General features: G+C 37.4%; 1 protein-coding gene across 1 annotated transcript; it reads left to right on the forward strand.

The window, feature by feature from the left end:
* The first annotated feature begins 10,612 nt into the window (after window positions 1-10,612).
* LOC122031620 (pectinesterase/pectinesterase inhibitor-like) lies at window positions 10,613-18,447 on the forward strand. Its single transcript, XM_042590712.1, has 3 exons — window positions 10,613-11,594; window positions 11,690-12,377; window positions 18,198-18,447. The coding sequence occupies exons 1-3, from the start codon at window positions 10,613-10,615 to the stop codon at window positions 18,445-18,447; spliced, it is 1,920 nt and encodes a 639-aa protein (XP_042446646.1).
* Window positions 18,448-19,294: the final 847 nt, after the last annotated feature.

Consider the following 19,294-nt stretch of genomic DNA (forward strand, 5'->3'; position numbering starts at 1 on the left):
TAGATAACAACACTAAACATATTTCAACTAATAAATTAAATACACCTATATTGTTCTTAGATCTAAGAAGACAGTCTACCTTAATGTCCAAGTCCTATTTCCAATCATTACAATTGTGATTACTAAGTCTTTTCTATAGTATGACTACTAGGGAATTGACAAACATTTTAAATCCTAAGAATCACAAAAATATTTGGTCAAGATCAACTCCTTAAAAATCCCCATGAATTTTGTATGACACGATAGTGTGAACGTATACAAAATCGAAGAGGAGATTTTATTCATTAATTTTATTATCTCGTCAACTTTACTTTATGACGAATAAAATTAATAGTTGATCTGTCTTTGATCAAATATTTGGTCAAAACTTTTTGAATTTAAAATAACATTGATTCCTCAAACAATATTATTTAAATTCACCAACACCTCAAACACCGTGAATTTTATATGCCACGTTAGTGTGGACGTATACAAATTCAACCTTTGTAAAAGGAGGATTTTAACCCATTAATTTTATTATCTTGTCAACCTAACTTTTTGGCAAATAAAATTAATAGTTGGTGTCTTTTGGTCACATAAATAATAGCAGTGACTCCGATGGGGAGGATACTATTAGATGTGTCTAAGTGTATACCATTACTTGACACTAAGTCCATTAATAAGATTATGCCCCTTCCGTTGGGGAAGATCACACGCTCTTAATTAACTTCCTATAGTCATCCAAAAATGGAAGTCTGTTCTAGTGATCCACAAACAAGCTCATCCGTTATGGAGGAAGGCACTCAGAGCCAACGCGCAAGCTTGTTTGCATCACTTACAAACCAGTAATGGAGACCATGGGATTTATTTAAAAATCCCTCTCCCACTTAGTTATTTATAAACGAGGAATTTTAACTATGCTAGCCTACTAGTCATGTATACTAACATGCACACACAACACAATATAAAAGCAATAAATAGAAAATCTAATTTTCAACTATTATGGCTTTTATCTATGGTTGTCCTCCGTGTGTTGTCATCCCAAGTTGCTGCCATATTTGGCCACCGCCACCGGGTCTAGCTGTCGCATCCATCTTGCTCCGTGTTCCGCTGCGCCTCTGGTCCTCAGGAGGTTCTACACTTTGCAAGATTCGATCCGCGACATAAATAGAATTTTACAATTTTGATCCTATATTCCATAAAAGGAATGTACATGTATCTAGATCAAAAATAAAATCCTAATAAAACTAAATACAGCTCCTGCTGTATTTTATAATACAATCATGCACACACATATAAATGCCCTTGACATCTCCAAGGGTCCAATCACACACATAAAATTATAAGCCATAATAGTTGGATCCTGCATCCACAAAGTTAGCACATCCTACTATTATCCTGCCTAAATTATGTATGACATGTGCATAATTAAACTAATACCAAATACACAGAGGCAAAACCCTAGCTCTGATACCAATTGTTGGTTGCTACTCGGAAAACCTAGAGGTTCCACTGTACAAAAATTTTATACAAAGGTCTGAACCTTTTCCTAGCTACCATGTGTTCTTTTAAATTAAATTTTGGATCGCTTATGGAACTTAACACGTTTGATCCAAAACTTAATCTATTCGTTCTTTTAGGTTTTAACTTGGGTCTCCGAACTTAACACGTTCGACCCAAATCACCTTAAGTTATTAATTTCATTAAATATTAATTTCCATAATTGGTTCCCAGTACTGACGTGGCGAGGCACATGGCCTTCTTGGATATGGGAGCAACCACCACCGACTAGACAAAACCTTTTATGGAAAGCTAATATTTAATTTCCTAAAATAACTTTAGGTTAACCGAAAAGAACAATCAAATCACAAGGAAAAGAAAAACAAAAGAACACTATATCGAAAACAAATTCGAAACTCTAGAATCGTATGCCTCTTGTATTTGGTATTATTTCCAAAAATAACTAGTATGATGCGGAAAGAAAAATTACTAGTTATACCTTTTAGAAAGACCTCTTGATCTTCTACCGTATTCCTCTTCTAACCTCGGACGTTGTGTGGGCAACGATCTTCCGAGATGAGTGTAGGATCGAAAAGAATTTAGATATCTCCACAATAGCATGATATTGTCCACTTTGGGCCTAAGCCCTCATGGTTTTGCTCTTGGGCTCTACCCAAAAGGCCTCATGCCAATGGAGATATCTTTTTCTTATAAACCCATGATCTTTTCCATGTGTTTTCAATATGGGACTATGTTTGCAACCTTGCAACCCCAACAATCCCCCCCTCAAACAAAGGACCATGGGCTTCCCACGTCCGATCCTCGACCCACCAGGTCTTCCTGCCCCTCGGTCTACTCGACCTACTAGGACTTCCTGCCCCTCGGTCTACCCGACCTACTAGGACTTCCTTGCCTAGCCGCAACTAGGACTTCCTGCCCCTCGGTCCACCCGACCTACTAGGACTTCCTGCCTGGTGTCTGGTCCTCTTGATCCGAACATAGGAGCCCCCACTTTCTTTGTTCGAGGTCAATATTGTACTCACATAGTTCAATTAGACCATAGCTCTTGTGCACAGTCGGCGGTTAAACCTTCTGGTAGTCCGGGCTCTGATACCAATTGTTGGATCGAAAAGAATTTAGATATCTCCACAATAGTATGATATTGTCCACTTTGGGCCTAAGCCCTCATGGTTTTGCTCTTGGGCTCTACCCAAAAGGCCTCATGCCAATGGAGATATCTTTTTCTTATAAACCCATGATCTTTTCCATGTGTTTTCAATATGGGACTATGTTTGCAACCTTGCAACCCCAACAATGAGAACCACCAAGCACCTTCTTCTTCCTTACAAGTTTCGGCCATCAAAACTTCTCCTAGGATGAAGAGGTTCGGCCACCACCACCATGCTCCAAGGGATGCTAGAAAAGAGGCTTCTTTTCTCTCCTTCTTCTCCTTCTTAGATCCGGCCACCAAAGCTATCTCCACCATGAGAAGGTTTCGGCTACACAAAGGAGAGGAGAGGAAAGAAAGGGCCGGCCACACCCAAGGAGAAAAGAGAGGAAAAATAGAATAGAGTCATTCACCTTGAAGCCTCCTCTACCCCCTCTTTTATAATCCTTGGTCTTGGCAAATAAGGAAAATTTAATAAAAACTTCCTTAATTCTTTTGCCATTGAAAAGGAAAATTTATTTAATTAAAATAATTTTCTCTTTTCAAATTATAATGGTCGGCTACTCTTCTCCCCAAAACAAGGAGAGTTTTAATTAAAACAAAAATTAAAACTTCCTAATTTGTTTCTAGAAATTTATAAAAATTTCTCCAATAATTTTAATCCCTTCATGATTGGTTAATAAAAAGAAATTTTATAAATTAAAATCTTTCTTTTAAACATGTGGATAATTTCCAAAAAGAAAAGTTATCTCTAAAAATTAAAATCTCCTTTCAATCTACAAATAAGGAAAGATATTAAATCTTTTCTTAATATTTTGTAGAAACTAATAAAAGAGAATTTTTAATTTTTAAACTTTCTTTTAAATCATGAATATAATTAAAAGGAAAGTTTTTACCAAAATTAAAATCAACCTTTTAATCTACAAATAAGGAAAGAGATTTTAACTCTTCTCTTAATCTTTTGTAGAATCTTATAAAAGGAAGGATTTAAAATTTTAAACTCTCTTTTAAATTATATTATCCACATAAGAAAATTTTTAAAATTTAAAATTCCTTTTTATTTAATAGGGCCGGCCACATGAATTCACCCATGAACATACCCATGGCCGACCCTAGCTTGGTCTCCAAGCTAGCTTGGCCGACCCCTATAGGATGGGTAAGAAGGTGGGTATAGATGGGTATAGTACTCTATAATTAAGAGGCTATGATAGGGACCGAGAGGAGGAATTGGTTTTGGTCTCCCGATAAAATTAAGCATCCCGTGCTCGCCCCGAACACACAACTTAATTTTATCAATAATAATTCATTCCACTAGAGAACTATTATTGAACTACCGCACCAATCCCAAATTACATTTTGGGCTCCTTCTTATCATGAGTGTGTTAGTCTCCCTGTGTTTAAGATAACAAATGTCCACTAATTAAGTAAGTTACTGACAACTCGCTTAATTAATATCTAGTTCCAAGAGTAGTACCACTCAACTTCATCGTCATGTCGGACTAAGTTCACCTGCAGGGTTTAACATGACAATCCTTATGAGCTCCTCTTGGGGGCATTCTCAACCTAGATCACTAGGACACAGTTTCCTTCTATAATCAACAACACACACTATAAGTGATATCATTTCCCAACTTATCGGGCTTATTGATTTATCAAACTAAATCTCACCCATTGATAAATTAAAGAAATAAATATCAAATATATGTACTTGTTATTATATTAGGATTAAGAGCACACGCTTCCATAATAACTGAGGTCTTTGTTCCTTTATTAAGTCAGTATAAAAGGAACGACCTCAAATGGTCCTACTCAATACACTTTAAGTGTACTAGTGTAATTATATAGTTAAGATAAACTAATACCTAATTACACTACGACCTTCCAATGGTTTGTTCCTTTCCATCTTGGTCGTGAGCTACTATTTATAATTTATAAGGTACTGATAACATGATCTTCTGTGTGTGACACCACACACCATGTTATCTACAATATAAATTAATTGAACAACTACATTTATCATAAATGTAGTCATTTGACCAATGTGATTCTTATTTCTAGATAAATGTTTATACCAAAAGCTAGGCTTTTAGTATACACTCTAACAGGTCTGACCAGCTATATGTTGTGTGCCTTGTCACTAAGAAGTGAGGCACTAAGCTTTGAATGCCCGACCAATACTGGATCCGACCAACTATATGTTGTACACCTTGGCACTGAGAAGTGAGGCACTGAGCTCTGAATGCTCGGCCAACACTAAGAAGTGATGAGTTGAGCCCCGTAAGTCCGATCGACTATAAGGTCAACAGACTATATGCTGAGAGCCCCGTAAGTCCGATCGGCTCTAAGGTCAACAGACTATATGCTGAGAGAGGTCCAACCAGTGTTTTAGACTGGCCAGTTGTATGCTAAGAGTCTTGGCGATGGGAAGTGAAGATCTGAGCCTCGATGAGAGTGACTCGTTCAGCTGCATATACTCTGACTCTGACCACCACCTCACCTTAATTTTGACTGACATACCATCTTGACTATCAATCTCAAATTACCTTTGGGGCCACTTACAACACACCATATCAACTATCATTTATTTAGTTCTCGATCATAGATCTTTTCTTATGGTAAATCTATGTATAATATGTTAAATTTATACCATTAATTACAACACAAATGTGTCCTTATAGTGTCAACATCTTTCTACTTTAGATTATCACATCTTGCACATGAGTAAGGTATTGTATTCATATCGTTAGCGTTTCGCATTGCAAAGTACAAGAAAAATTCTACCACAACCTTATATTCATGTGATAATCTATTCTTTGACATCTAATCTGTGTCAATTATTCGTACAACTAAGTAACCAATAATGAGTCAAATCCTTTAAAACAATTGTAAAAATAGGACACGTGCATTAAATTAGTAGTGCTACCAACAACACAAAATTATTTTGGTCAATTATGGTAAACTATATCCATTAAATTTTATTTCTTTTTATATTTCTTAATAAAAAGATTAAAAATATATATTTTCCAAAAAAAGATAAAATGTTTTATGCAGATATTTCATCTAATTAGTCTTGGTTTCAAATCTTGGGTTGGATCTGCCGGTGTGTGTGCGCAAAAAACATCTAATATTTAAGTTTTGGATGTGAGCAAGTCTTGGTTTCAGGCATCAATATATAGAAAAACTAAATACTAATACTTAGTCATATTCTCTTGCTTCTTGCTCTTTAGATTTACTTCTTCACCAACACTCCATAAGTCTTGTGATTCAAGAGATAGTTTCCTAAGAGTACTTTAATATCAAAATTTTGACCATTGAACTGAGGTAAAAGGAAACAATATTGTTGGTCATTTTTATTAGCTTCATTAAACTAGAAGTAATCAAAAGATGGAGATTAGCACGAAGTCCAAAGGATGCTATAGTTGATTGTCTTCACAAGTACATGCTTTGATACCAAATTGAAGGAGAAAGAAGGAGGAGGGGGGCAAGGAACTAATGCAAGAAATTTAAGGAAAAAAAAAATATTATGAAACAAGTAGATTGGACTTCTTACTACTACATTGTCGTTGATACAGTTGTATCTATAGGACCTCAAGGAAATTAGAGAAAAGAGGGAGGTCATTTTAGTCTTTTCGTATGTTGAGGGAAGAGGGTTTGAGGGAAGCATTCTTTACACAAGTCTCTGCTGCCACCACCAGGGTCGAAGGCTTGTCGCCGCCCATGCCGCCTCTGCTGTCCTCCCCTTCGGTCGCCGCCCCTCATAACAGCTGGCTCCCCTCTTCCCTCTCCATGTCGACAACACCGATGCCGCCTCTCTCTTCTCTTTCCCGCGAGATAGCCGCCGCCTCATGCTGAGGAAGACCACCTCACTCTCACGAACGCCGCTCGTCATCGATGTCTGCCGCCTTCGTGACCAAACCGATCCTCTCCTCTCTTCCTCTCTCCCCAACAGTTGCCATCGCATCCAACGGCCAAACGTCGTCCCCCCTTTCCTCTCACGCGCACTGCCTTCCCCTCTTCCTGAGAGCGTCGGTGCCGCTCCCAATGAGCCACCTTGCTGCCTTCATCACCTACCGACGACCATGCCGACGCACTCCACATGACGCCGACAGCCTCCCCCTCTCTCCCACACAACTGCCTCTAGCCATCGCCGTCAAGGGTGCACATAGTTGTTGCCTCCTCCCCTTCTCCATACGCCAGAGCCTCTCTCGCCGGCAGCCGCTACATACTGGCAACCCACGTGTCGGTAGTACACGTGCCGATTTCATCCTTGTTTTAACTCTGTGTCGTTGTTGTGTTTCGACCTACGCGACATTATTGCTATTTGACTCTGTATCGTTGTCATATCCTGGTGTTAGAGTGTATACTAAAAGCCTAGCTTTTGGTATAAACATTTATTTAGAAATAAGAATCACATTAGTCAAATGACTACATTTATGATAAATGTAGTTGTTCAATTAATTTATATTGTAGATAACATGGTGTGTGGTGTCACACACAAAAGATCATGTTATCAGTACCTTATAAATTATAAACAGTAGCTCACGACCAAAATGGAAAGGAACAAACCATTAGAAGGTCGTAGTGTAATTAGGTATCAGTTTATCTTGACTGTATAATTACACTAGTACACTTAGAGTGTATTGAGTAGGACCATTTGAGGTCGTTTCTTTTATACTGATTTTATAAAGAAACAAAGACCTCGGTTATTATGGAAGTGTGTGCTCTTAATTCTAATATAATAACAAGCACATATATTTGATATTTATTTCTTTAATTTATCAATGGGTGAGATTTAGTTCGATGAATCAATAAGCCCGATAAGTTGGGAAATGGTATCACTTATAGTGTGTGTTGTTGATTATAGAAGGAAACTGTGTCCTAGAGATACTAGGTTGATAATGTCCTCAAGAGGAGCTCATAAGGATTGTCATGTTAAATCCTGCAGGTGGACTTAGTCCGACATGACGATAAGGTTGAGTGGTACTACTCTTGGACTAAGATATTAATTAAATGAGTTGTCAGTAACTCACTTAATTAGTGGACATTCGATATCTTAAACACAGGAGACTAACACACTCATGATAAGAAGGAGCCCAAAATGTAATTTGGGATTGGTGCGATAGTTCAATAATAGTTCTCTAGTGGAATGAATTATTATTGATAAAATTAAGTTGTGTGTTCAGGCGAGCACGGGATGCTTAATTTTATCGGAGACCAAACCAATTCCTCCTCTCGGTCCCTATCGTAGCCTCTTGTATATAGAGATTTATACCCACCACATACCACCTTCTTACCCACTGGTGGCCGGCCAAGCTAGCTGACCCAAGCTAGGGCCGCCAAAAAGGTTGGCCAGTTAAGTGGTCGGCCATAGCTTGGAGCCCAAGCTTGAGTGGCCGACCATATTAAAAAGGATTTTATAGTTTTAAAAGAGAGTTTAAAAATTAAATCTTTCCTTTTAAAAGCTTTCTATAAAAGATTAAGAAAAGATTTGAAATCTTTCCTTATTTGTAGATTGAAAGGAGATTTTATTTTAAGAAAAACTTTCCTTTTTAACCATGATAATAATTTAAAAGAGAAGTTTAAAATTAAATATTCTCTTTTATTAGTTTCTATAAAAGATTAAGAAAAGATTTGATATCTTTCCTTATTTGTAGATTGAAAAGAGATTTTAATTTTAGAGATAACTTTCCTTTTGGAAATTATCCACATGTTTAAAAGAAGAATTTTAATTTATAAAATTTCCTTTTATTAAACCATGAAAAAATTATTGGAGAAATTTTTATAAATTTCTGGAGACAAATTAGGAAGTTTTAATTAATTAAAACTCTCCTTGTTTATAACTTGATGGTGGCCAGCCATGTAAATTGAGAATAGGAAAATTGTTAAATAAATTTTTCTTTTTCATGGAAAAAGAATTAAGGAAGTTTTTAATTAAATTTCCTTATTTGCCAAGACCAAGGATTATAAAAGAGGGGGTAGAGGTGCCTTCATGGGTGATCAACTCTATTATTCTTCTCCTCTCTTTTCCTCCTTGGTGGCCGACCCTAGCTTCTTCCTCTTCTCTTCTTCTTATGGCCGGCGGCAACCTCTCTTGGAGCTCTTGATGGTGGCCGGCTCTAGCTAGGAGAAGAAGGAGAGAAAGGTGGTTTTGTTTCTTGCATCCCTTGGAGCTTGGTGGTGGTGACCGGACCTCTACTTCTCTTGGAGAATTGTGGTGGCCGAAACTTGTAAGGAAGAAGAAGGTGCTTGGTGGTTCTCATCTCGGAAGATCGTTGCCCACACAACGTCCGAGGTTAGAAGAGGAATACGGTAGAAGATCAAGAGGTCTTTTAGAAGGTATAACTAGTAATTTTTCCTTTCCGCATCATGCTAGTTATTTATGGAAATAATACCAAATACAAGAGGCTTACGATTCTAGAATTTCGAATATGTTTTTCGATGTTGTGTTCTTTTGTTTTTTCTTTTCCTTGTGATTTGATTGTTCTTTTCGGTTAACCTAAAGTTATTTTAGGAAATTAAATATTACCTTTCTATAAAAGGTTTTGTCTAGTCGGTGGTGGTTGCTCCCATATCCAAGAAGGCCATGTGCCTCGCCACGTCAGTACTGGGAACCAATTATGGAAATTAATATTTAATGGAATTAATAACTTAAGGTGATTTGGGTCGAACGTGTTAAGTTCCGCAGGAGATCCAAGTCAAAACCTGAAAGAACAAATAGATTAAGTTTTGGATCTAACGTGTTAAGTTCCGCAGGCGATCCAAAATTTAATTTAAAAGAACACATAGTAGCTAGGAAAAGGTTCAGACCTTTGTACAAAATTTTTGTACAGTGGAACCTCTAGGTTTTCCGAGTAGCAACCAACACCTGGCCTGTGTGTCGATGTCATATCCTGGCCTGTGTGTCGATGTCTTATCTCAACCTATGTGCCAATATCATATCTCAGCTTGTGTGCCGACGTTGTATCTCGATCTGCGTGCCATTTTCATATTTCGGTCTACGCGTCATCTTCTGGATTCAGATCGCGTTCAGCTCTGGGCAATCAGATTCAACTCCTCATCCGGCTCATATTCATCTACTCTTCCGGGTCACGACGACTTGATCAACGTCACGACTAGCTGACCAATCCACCAGAGGATGTCTCCTGGGCCAAGGATGTTACCGTACTCACTCTTCATTCATTTCATTATTCTACTATTTAGTTTGTTTCTTATATATTCATGGGATCTGCCTCGAGCTTCGAGGTACCAAGGACCGGGGAAACCCGATCGTTGTCTACAAGTAACGTTGACCAGAGACCTTCTGATGACTTGATCAACATTGAAGATAGTTCATCATACCCTCTCCTCTAGGACATAACGATTTGATTAATATTCTAACCACATCATTTCTACCATCAATTAAAAAAAAAAAAAACGTCATCCTTATTTATATATTTTTAAATGACATGAAAATAAATAAGACATGAACAACATAAAATACATTAACTAATAAAATTTATTAATCTATGAAGAAATTTGAAATTATAATCCACTTCTCGTTAAAATAGAAGAAATATTTGAAATCAATATATAATTTAATTCTAATTTGGTTTAGTCAACTTAGTTTAATCTACATTACAAACGAATTCCATCCTCTTATTATGTTCCTTGGACGGTCCTCTTTGACATTGACCTTGTTGACCTCCAAATTTGGTGTTGTTGAATGTTTGACTTTTATTATAACCATCAATTTGATGAACGGAAATCCATGAACGTGAGTTGCGGATTACTAATATGAGACTTCTCTCGCAATATATAAACTTCACGGCTCATTCCTTCCATCAGCGACCGCCCCAATTATCATCAGGGGCTTCGGCTCCCAGATTCTTCTCGGATCCCTCTATAATTCCCCAATAAATTGTATATCAAATTCAGAGGACCATAAGGTCGCTAATTTAGTTAGAAAAAACAGAAAAAGCAATAAAAATGGCGAACAAGGCCGTTTTCGGCGCCTTCGCGGCGGTCCTTTTGGTGGCCGCGGTGATCGGCGTCATCGCCACGGTGATGAACAACACCCACAAGCCGTTGTCGACGTCGGAGAACCCCTCGCTGTCTTCTACATCCGTTAAATCCCTCTGCGCCCAGACTGACTACAGCGACGTGTGCATGCGCACCGTCGGCGCCGTCAACTCCTCTGCCTCCGACCCCAGGGCCTTAATCCAGGCCGCCTTCCAGGCTGCCCTGGACGAGGTCAACTCGGCGGTCCACCTCACCAACAACGTCAGCGCCGGCGCCACCGACCAGTTCAACAAGAACGCCTTCGCCGACTGCAAGTCGCTGCTGGAGTACGCCAACGAGGAGCTACGGGCGGCCATGATAGTGTCGGACGACGCCGACGGCGTGGGTCGCCGCGCCGACGACATCAAGGCCTGGCTCTCCGCCGTCATCACGTACCAGGAGACCTGCATCGACGGCATCACGCAGCCGGAGCTGCAGGACTCGATGAGGAGCGGCATGGAGACGGCGGCGCAGGTCACCAGCAACGCCATCGCATTCGTCGACGCCCTCAGCTCGCTCTTCAAGTCCTTCGACTTGAACAGCCTCAACATCACGACCTCAGGCCGGCGACTCCTGTCGGAAGAAGTCGGAAAGTACCCGACGTGGTTGGCGGCGCACGACAGGAAGCTGTTGGCGGCGCAATCGAGGGGGCAACTGAGGCCCAACGTGGTGGTGGCGCAGGACGGCAGCGGCAACTTCAAGTCCATAAATGATGCGCTCAGAGCCATGCCTAAACGGTACTCCGGCAGGTACGTGATCTACGTGAAGGCAGGCATCTACAAGGAGTACGTCATGGTCACCAAGGACATGAACCAAGTCTTCATGTACGGAGATGGCCCTAGAAGGACCATTGTCACCGGGAGCAAGAACTTCGTCGACGGCGTCGGCACTATGAACACGGCCACATTCGGTAAACGGATTAAACGACGACTAGATCTCCTCGCGTTCCTTAATTCGATCCAAATTTAGTCACAACGAGTCCCCTGTTTTCTGCTCTGCTTCCAGCTGTCGTGGGACAGGGCTTCATCGCCAAGTCCATGGGATTCAGCAACACAGCCGGAGCCATCAAGCACCAAGCGGTGGCGCTCCGAGTGCAGGCCGACATGGCCGCCTTCTTCAACTGCCGGATGGACGGCTACCAGGACACGCTGTACGTGCACGCCCTACGCCAATTCTACCGCAACTGCATCATCTCCGGCACCGTCGACTTCATCTTCGGCGACTCCGCCGCCGTCTTACAGAACTGCCTCATCGTCGTGCGCCGCCCCATGGACAACCAGCAGAACACCATCACGGCTCACGGCCGCACACAGGCCAAGGAAGGCACCGGACTCGTCATCCATAACTGCCGCATCGTCCCCGACAAGAGGCTGTTCCCCGACCGGTTCAAGATCCCCAGCTTCCTGGGTCGCCCATGGAAGGCCTACTCCCGCACCGTCATCATGGAATCCATCATCGGCGACCTGATCCGTCCCGAAGGGTGGATGCCGTGGGACGGCAGCCTGTACCTTGACTCTCTGTACTACGCCGAGTACGGAAACCGAGGCCCCGGCGCCGGCACCAGCGGCCGCATCCACTGGCGTGGATTCCGTGTCATCAACAAGCAAACGGCCCAACAATTCACGGTGAATAACTTCATCGGCGGCAACCAGTGGGTCCCTTACGCCGGCATTAACTTCCTTGGCGGCCTCAAGTACTAACTGAATTCCATTGTGCATTAATGCACAGTCAAACGTAGAAGGAAAAGGGGGGCGCATTCAATTTATTTGTGGAAAGTTGTGTGAACTTAAATGAAATTATTGCTGGATTGACATTGCCATTCAAATGAACTCATAGCACTCGATTAAGGAAAAATTTAGAGGATCATAAATTTACTATAATCAAAATACTCAATCGATTCATTTAATTGACTTACTCAATTTGACCTCCTCGATTGCCTATCTAACTACTCAAATCTCTTGGCTCATCCAAGCTGCTTGAATTTATCTGTGGTTTGTTATTATCTAGTTTAATGTTAGGGTTTGAATTGATCTAAAAGATTGTATACTTTATTTAGAATGTAACTTTAGCAAGTTATCACATCATATGATCAAAATTTTAATGGAAAACATAATGTACGTCATATGTTATCAATATTATGTTTGAATATTGTCTAACAAAATATGTTAAAATTAATTATGTAGTTATACTCTTAAACCTTTACATTATACTTTAGGATGTCAAAAGAATGAAGGAAGTGACACATCTAATTCACTCAACCCCCTTTCATTTATCATAATTAATAAAAAGAAACTGTAAATTGATAAAATTTCACATTTATCTATTGCTCCGGATTAGAAATCTTGACACGACGACGACAGAAGTCCACCTATCACAAAGAACGATAACATTAAGGCCTTCTTCAAAGTTTCTCCTCATAAATCTTGACACGACTACTACAAAAGTCCACCTGCCACAGAACAATAACATTAAGACCTTCAAAATTTCTTCCCATAGGATGAAAATTCCTATATAGAGTAACAAATATCAAAAGACTTATGGAGAGTTGTCCCAATAAAATCACTCAAATGGCTGAGTTAGCACGGTCTTTCAATAATAATGAAAAGAAAATAAAAATGAGAGCTATAGTTAGAGAGTCCAGGAGAGAGAGAGCCCCCCTCTACCATCATCTTATGTAGGAATCCATGAAGTTTTTACATGTAAGAATTTGTAATGAATCCATGAATTTATTGGAAATTTGAAACGAATTCGCAGATTTATTGGAAATTTTCAACGAATTCATGATTCGTTGGAACATATGCAATTTCCTAAAAACTAGGTTGACGGATCTAGAGATCTCGGAATAGGATGGAACAAGTTTCTATGTGTTCCTATTGGTCTCCTGATTCTATAAATGAGCTCAAATATTTTTTTTGACGCTTGATGATTTTTTTCACATCTAGGTCAACTAGATGAATTCTAATGTTGTTGAAAGTGTTAGAGTTTTAAATCAAATTGATCTAGTTGAACTTGTATTATTTACAAAATAATGTTCGAGTGCTCAGAACGAGATGAAATTAGATTATATGCGTTCGTAAAGTTTTCATGATTATATCCAAGAATTAAAAATAATTTTAGAGTAAATGTATTTTGATTTGTGAAGTTTTAAACCCGAATTAAATTTTTCGGACACACTGATGTTTGAAAAATTACTGAGAAAAATATATTAGATAAAAAAAATATTTGAGGATATATATAAAATTAGGATAAATAGAGGAGCATATAGAAATTTGTTTCATCCGATTCCGAGATCTCTAGGTCCATCAACCGTAAATTGTAAACTTTCCAACGAATCTCTAATTCGTTGGAAATTTCCAACGAATCTGCGAATTCGTTGGAAATATTTGCAACGAATTTGCAGATTCGTTGGAAATTTCTAACGAATTCATTATTTGTTAGAAAATATACAATTTCCTAAAAACCCGGTTGATTGACCTAAAGATCTTAGAATCGGATGAAACAAGTTTCTTTGTGTTACTATTGGTCTCCTGATTATATAAATGAGCTCAAATATTTTTTTTGACACTGGATGATTTTTTTCACATCTAGGTCAATTAGATGAATTCTAATGTTGTTGAAAGTGTTAGCGTTTTAAATCAAATGGATCTAGTTGAACTTGTAATACTTACAAAATAATGTTCGAGTGCTCAGAACGAGACAAAATCTGATTGTATGCGTTCGTAAAGTTTTCATGATTATATACATGAATTAAAAATAATTTTAGAGCTAATGTATTTTGATTTGTGAATTTTTAAACCCAAATTAAATTTTTCGCACACATTGATGTTTGAAAAATTACTGAGAAAAATATATTAAGTAAAAAAGATATTTGAGGACACATATAAAATCAAGATAAATAGAGGAGCACATAGAAATTTGTTTCATCTGATTCCGAGATTTCTAAGTCCATCAACCGTGTTTTTAGGAAATTATAAACTTTCCAACGAATCTCTAATTCGTTGGAAATTTCCAATGAATTTATGATTCGTTAGAAAATATACAATTTCCTAAAAACCCGGTTGATTGACCTAGAGATCTCGGAATCGGATGAAACAAGTTTCTATGTGCTTCTCTTGGTCTCCTGATTCTATAAATGAGCTCAAATATTTTGTTTGACACTGGATGATTTTTTTCACATCTAGGTCAATTAGATGAATTCTAATATTGTTGAAAGTGTTAGAGTTTTAAATCAAATTGATCTAGTTGAACTTATAATACATACAAAATAATGTTCGAGTGCTCAGAACGAGACGAAATCAGATTGTATGCATTCATAAAGTTTTCATGATTATATCTAAGAATTAAAAATAATTTTAGAGCCAATGCATTTTGATTTGTGAATTTTTAAACCCGAATTAAATTTTTCACACACATTAATGTTTGAAAAATTACTGAGAAAAATATATTAGGTAAAAAAAATATTTGAGGGCACATATAAAATCAGGATAAATAGAGCAGCACATAGAAATTTGTTTCATCTGATTCCGAAATCTCTAGGTCCATCAACCGTAAATTGTAAACTTTTCAACGAATCTCTAATTCGTTGGAAATTTCCAATGAATCTGTGAATTCGTTGAAAATATTTGCAACGAATTGGCAGATTCGTTGGGAATTTCCAATGAATTCATGATTTTTTGGAAAATATGTAATTTCCTAAAAACCTGGTTAATGGACCTAGAGATCTCGGAATCTGATGAAATAATTTTCTATATGCTCCTCTTGGTCTCCTGATTCTATAAATGGGCTCAAATATTTTTTTTGACACTGGATGATTTTTTTCACATTTAGGTCAATTAAATGAATTTTAATGTTGTTGAAAGTGTTAGAGTTTTAAATCAAATTGATCTAGTTGAACTTGTAATACTTACAAAATAATGTTCGAGTGCTCAAAACTAGACGAAATTAGATTGTATGCGTTTGTAAAGTTTTCATGATTATATACATGAATTAAAAATAAGTTTAAAGCCAATGTATTTTGATTTATGAATTTTTAAACCCGAATTAAATTTTTCGCACACATTGATGTTTGAAAAATTACTGAGAAAAATATATTAGGTTAAAAAAATATTTGATGACACATATAAAATTAGGATAAATAGAGGAGCACATAGAAATTTGTTTCATCCAATTCTGAGATCTCTAGCTCCATCAACCGTATTTTTAGGAAATTATGAACTTTCCAACGAATCTGTGAATTCGTTGGAAATATTTGCAACGAATTTGCAGATTCGTTGGAAATTTCCAACGAATTCATGATTCGTTAGAAAATATGCAATTTCCTAAAAACCCGATTGATTGACCTAGAGATCTCGAAATCGGATGAAACAAGTTTCTATGTGCTCCTCTTGGTTTCCGGATTTTTATAAATGAGTTCAAATATTTTTTTTGACATTGGATGATTTTTTTCACATCTAGGTCAATTAGATGAATTCTAATGTTGTTGAAAGTGTTAGAGTTTTAAATCAAATTGATCTAATTGAACTTGTAATACTTACAAAATAATATTCGAGTGCTCAGAACGAGACAAAATCAGATTGTATACATTCATAAAGTATTCATAATTATATCTAAGGATTAAAAATAATTTTAGAGCCAATGTATTTTGATTTGTGAATTTTTAACCCGAATTAAATTTTTCACACACATTGATGTTTGAAAAATTACTGAGAAAAAATATATTAGGTAAAAAAATATTTGAGGGCATATATAAAATCAGGATAAATAGAGGAGCACAAAGAAATTTGTTTCATCCGATTCCGATATTTCTAGGTCCATCAACCGTGTTTTCGATAATCTGGATGTAATGCATATTGAGAAAAATATTTTTGATAATATCATAAATATAGTGATGGGTATCGCCGGAAAAACAAAAGATAATTTGAATACAAGAAAAGATATGTGACTAATTTGTAAACGACCCACTATTAATGTGCATGAAAGTAGTAGGGGGCCAAAGCCAAAGGCTATTTATACATTGAATAAAGAATAGAGACGTGTTGTTTGTGAATAGTTGAAATCATTGAGATTTCCTGATGGGTATGTCTCGAATCTTGGGAGATGTGTCAGTATGAAGGAATCCAAATTGATTGGTTTGAAAAGTCACGATTGTCATATATTTATGAAAAGACTTATTCCAATTGCTTTTAAGGAACTCTTACCAAATTTTTTATGAGGTACAATTACGGAGTTAAGCATTTTCCTTCATGATATTTGCTCAACAGTTTTGAGATATTTACAAATGAAGAAATTAGAGAGAGACATTCCAATTATTTTGTGTAATTTAGAAAGAATCTTTCCACTTTTATTTTTTGATTCAATGGAACATCTTTTGGTTCACTTTCCATACGAGGCCAAAGTTGGAGGACCAGTCCATTTTCGATGGATGTATCCATTTGAAAGGTATTTTTTTTTATCTTATATACTTCGTTATTAATGCGTTGTAAATTTATAACTTATATATATTAATCTAATACAAATTGTTATATTACAATCAGATTTTTATATCATTTGAAGAAAAAAGTAAAAAAAAATAAGGCACATGTTGAAGCCTCTATTATTAATGCATACATTGTAGAGGAAGTAACAACTTTTGCATCGTAGTATTTTGAGCCTCACATTCAGACCAAAAGATGGAGACAGGGAAGAAATGATAAAGGTCATATTGATCCCAATACGAACATATTCTCAATTTTTAATTATCTTGGTCGACCAAGTGGACAATGTAAGCAAAGATATTTAACAGATCAAGAATGCCGAGCTGCCCAAACATATGTTTTACTTAATTGTTCAGAAGTATCGCCATATTTCAAGTTAGTATATATTTCCTATTTTTTTTCTTATGTCATAAATTTTTGGTGTTATAATTTAATTTTTTATGATAGGATTTTCCAAAACTTATATTCTGATATGCCAACACTTGAGTTTGATCGTTTCTGCGATCAAGAATTTGCACCTTGGTTCAAATCATATGTAAGTAATTTTTACCTTGTATTCTGATTTACCATATTGGTATAGTATATTTTAACTTTTAAATGAATAACATATTCATTTGAGTTTAGATTTATGATAATCAAGATCACCTCAAACATCAAATGTTATTTCATCTGTCTTGGGGTCCAAAAGCAATGGTACGCACTTGGCCGACATATTTCATAAATGAATATAATTTTCATACTCAAGAATATGGAAAAGGGAAGGCTACAATGAATAGTGGGGTATGTGTTCAGTCATCCAATGATAGAGGTTTAAGCAATGATTTTTATGATTTACTGGATGAAATTATAGAGATAGAATACCCTGATCCAGAAATGCGAGTTATCTTATTTATGTGTCGCCGGTTTGACCCTATCAGAGGGATGAAGGTACATCCACGTTATAATTTGATTGAAATAAATCATAAAAGATTATATAAGAGATATGAACCTTTTGTTTTGGCACAACAAGCGATTCAAGTTTTCTATGCTTCATATCCTAGTTTGAAACGTGACAAAATTGATTGGTGGGTTGTTTGTAAAACGAAAGCACGGAAAAAAATAGAGGAACATTGGGAAGACATTGCATATCAACCAGAGGAGGTTGCAAATACATTTCAGACCGAGGAATATATTATTCCAACATTACGAGATCCCAGCGGAGTAGTGATAAATGTGGATGCCAGTGAGTTTCATGAGGATGATGATGACAAGGATGAGGAGGACGAGGAGGATGAGAACTTTGATTTTTAACATGTACGATAAGTTTTTATTCTATTTAATTTTAATCTGTAAATTTATAAAATTCATAGCTCAATAAATTGTCTATATACTATCTCATTGTTAAATTTATATATGCTATATGTGTGTGCTATTTTTTGTTCTATAGGTCATTAGAGGTGAGACATTATCGCTGCAGATTCTCGCTCTCTGAGATTTCTATTATGGATATTGTAAGTTTTTCATATTTCTTCAGCAAGCATCAAGTTTTTATTTCTTTTATTCTAATTTTGATTTTTGGTTGGTAGTTTCGACGGGCACGCCATAGACGACAGCGTTCAAGCATTGGCCAGACTGATTCACCATCTGATAGGATAGTACCTATGCCCTCCCCTCAGGTCGGACCTTCACATGGCCAGTCGTCGGCAGGACTTTCACGTGGATCGTCGCCGGTAGGACCTTCATGTGGCCAGTCGTCGGCAGGACCTTCACGTAGCCAGTCACCGACAGGACCTTCACATGGCCAGTCGCCGGCAGGACCTTCACGTGGACCGTCGCCGGCAGGACCTTCATGTGGCCAATCGCCAGCAGGACCTTCCCATTCACCTTCCCCACTTGAGTTGTCGATACCTGCAAGACACTCATCCGCTGATATCACCGACGCTCAATTGCATATAGTCACTTTTGGAGACTCATAAGTATTAAAATTATTACATTTTAACTATCTTAATTATTTAACGTTGTTTATTGTAATTTTATGATAGATTTAAAAATTCAGTAACTGTTGTTCGCGAGATAAACCAAATTGTGAATAATTTTTGGATAGGAGACATAATGTCATACTCAAGCACTCCAACACCCACAAAAGAACTCTGGTGGT

The sequence above is a fragment of the Zingiber officinale genome, chromosome 11A, assembly GCF_018446385.1.
Source record: "Zingiber officinale cultivar Zhangliang chromosome 11A, Zo_v1.1, whole genome shotgun sequence".
Classification (NCBI taxonomy): Eukaryota; Viridiplantae; Streptophyta; class Magnoliopsida; order Zingiberales; family Zingiberaceae; genus Zingiber; species Zingiber officinale.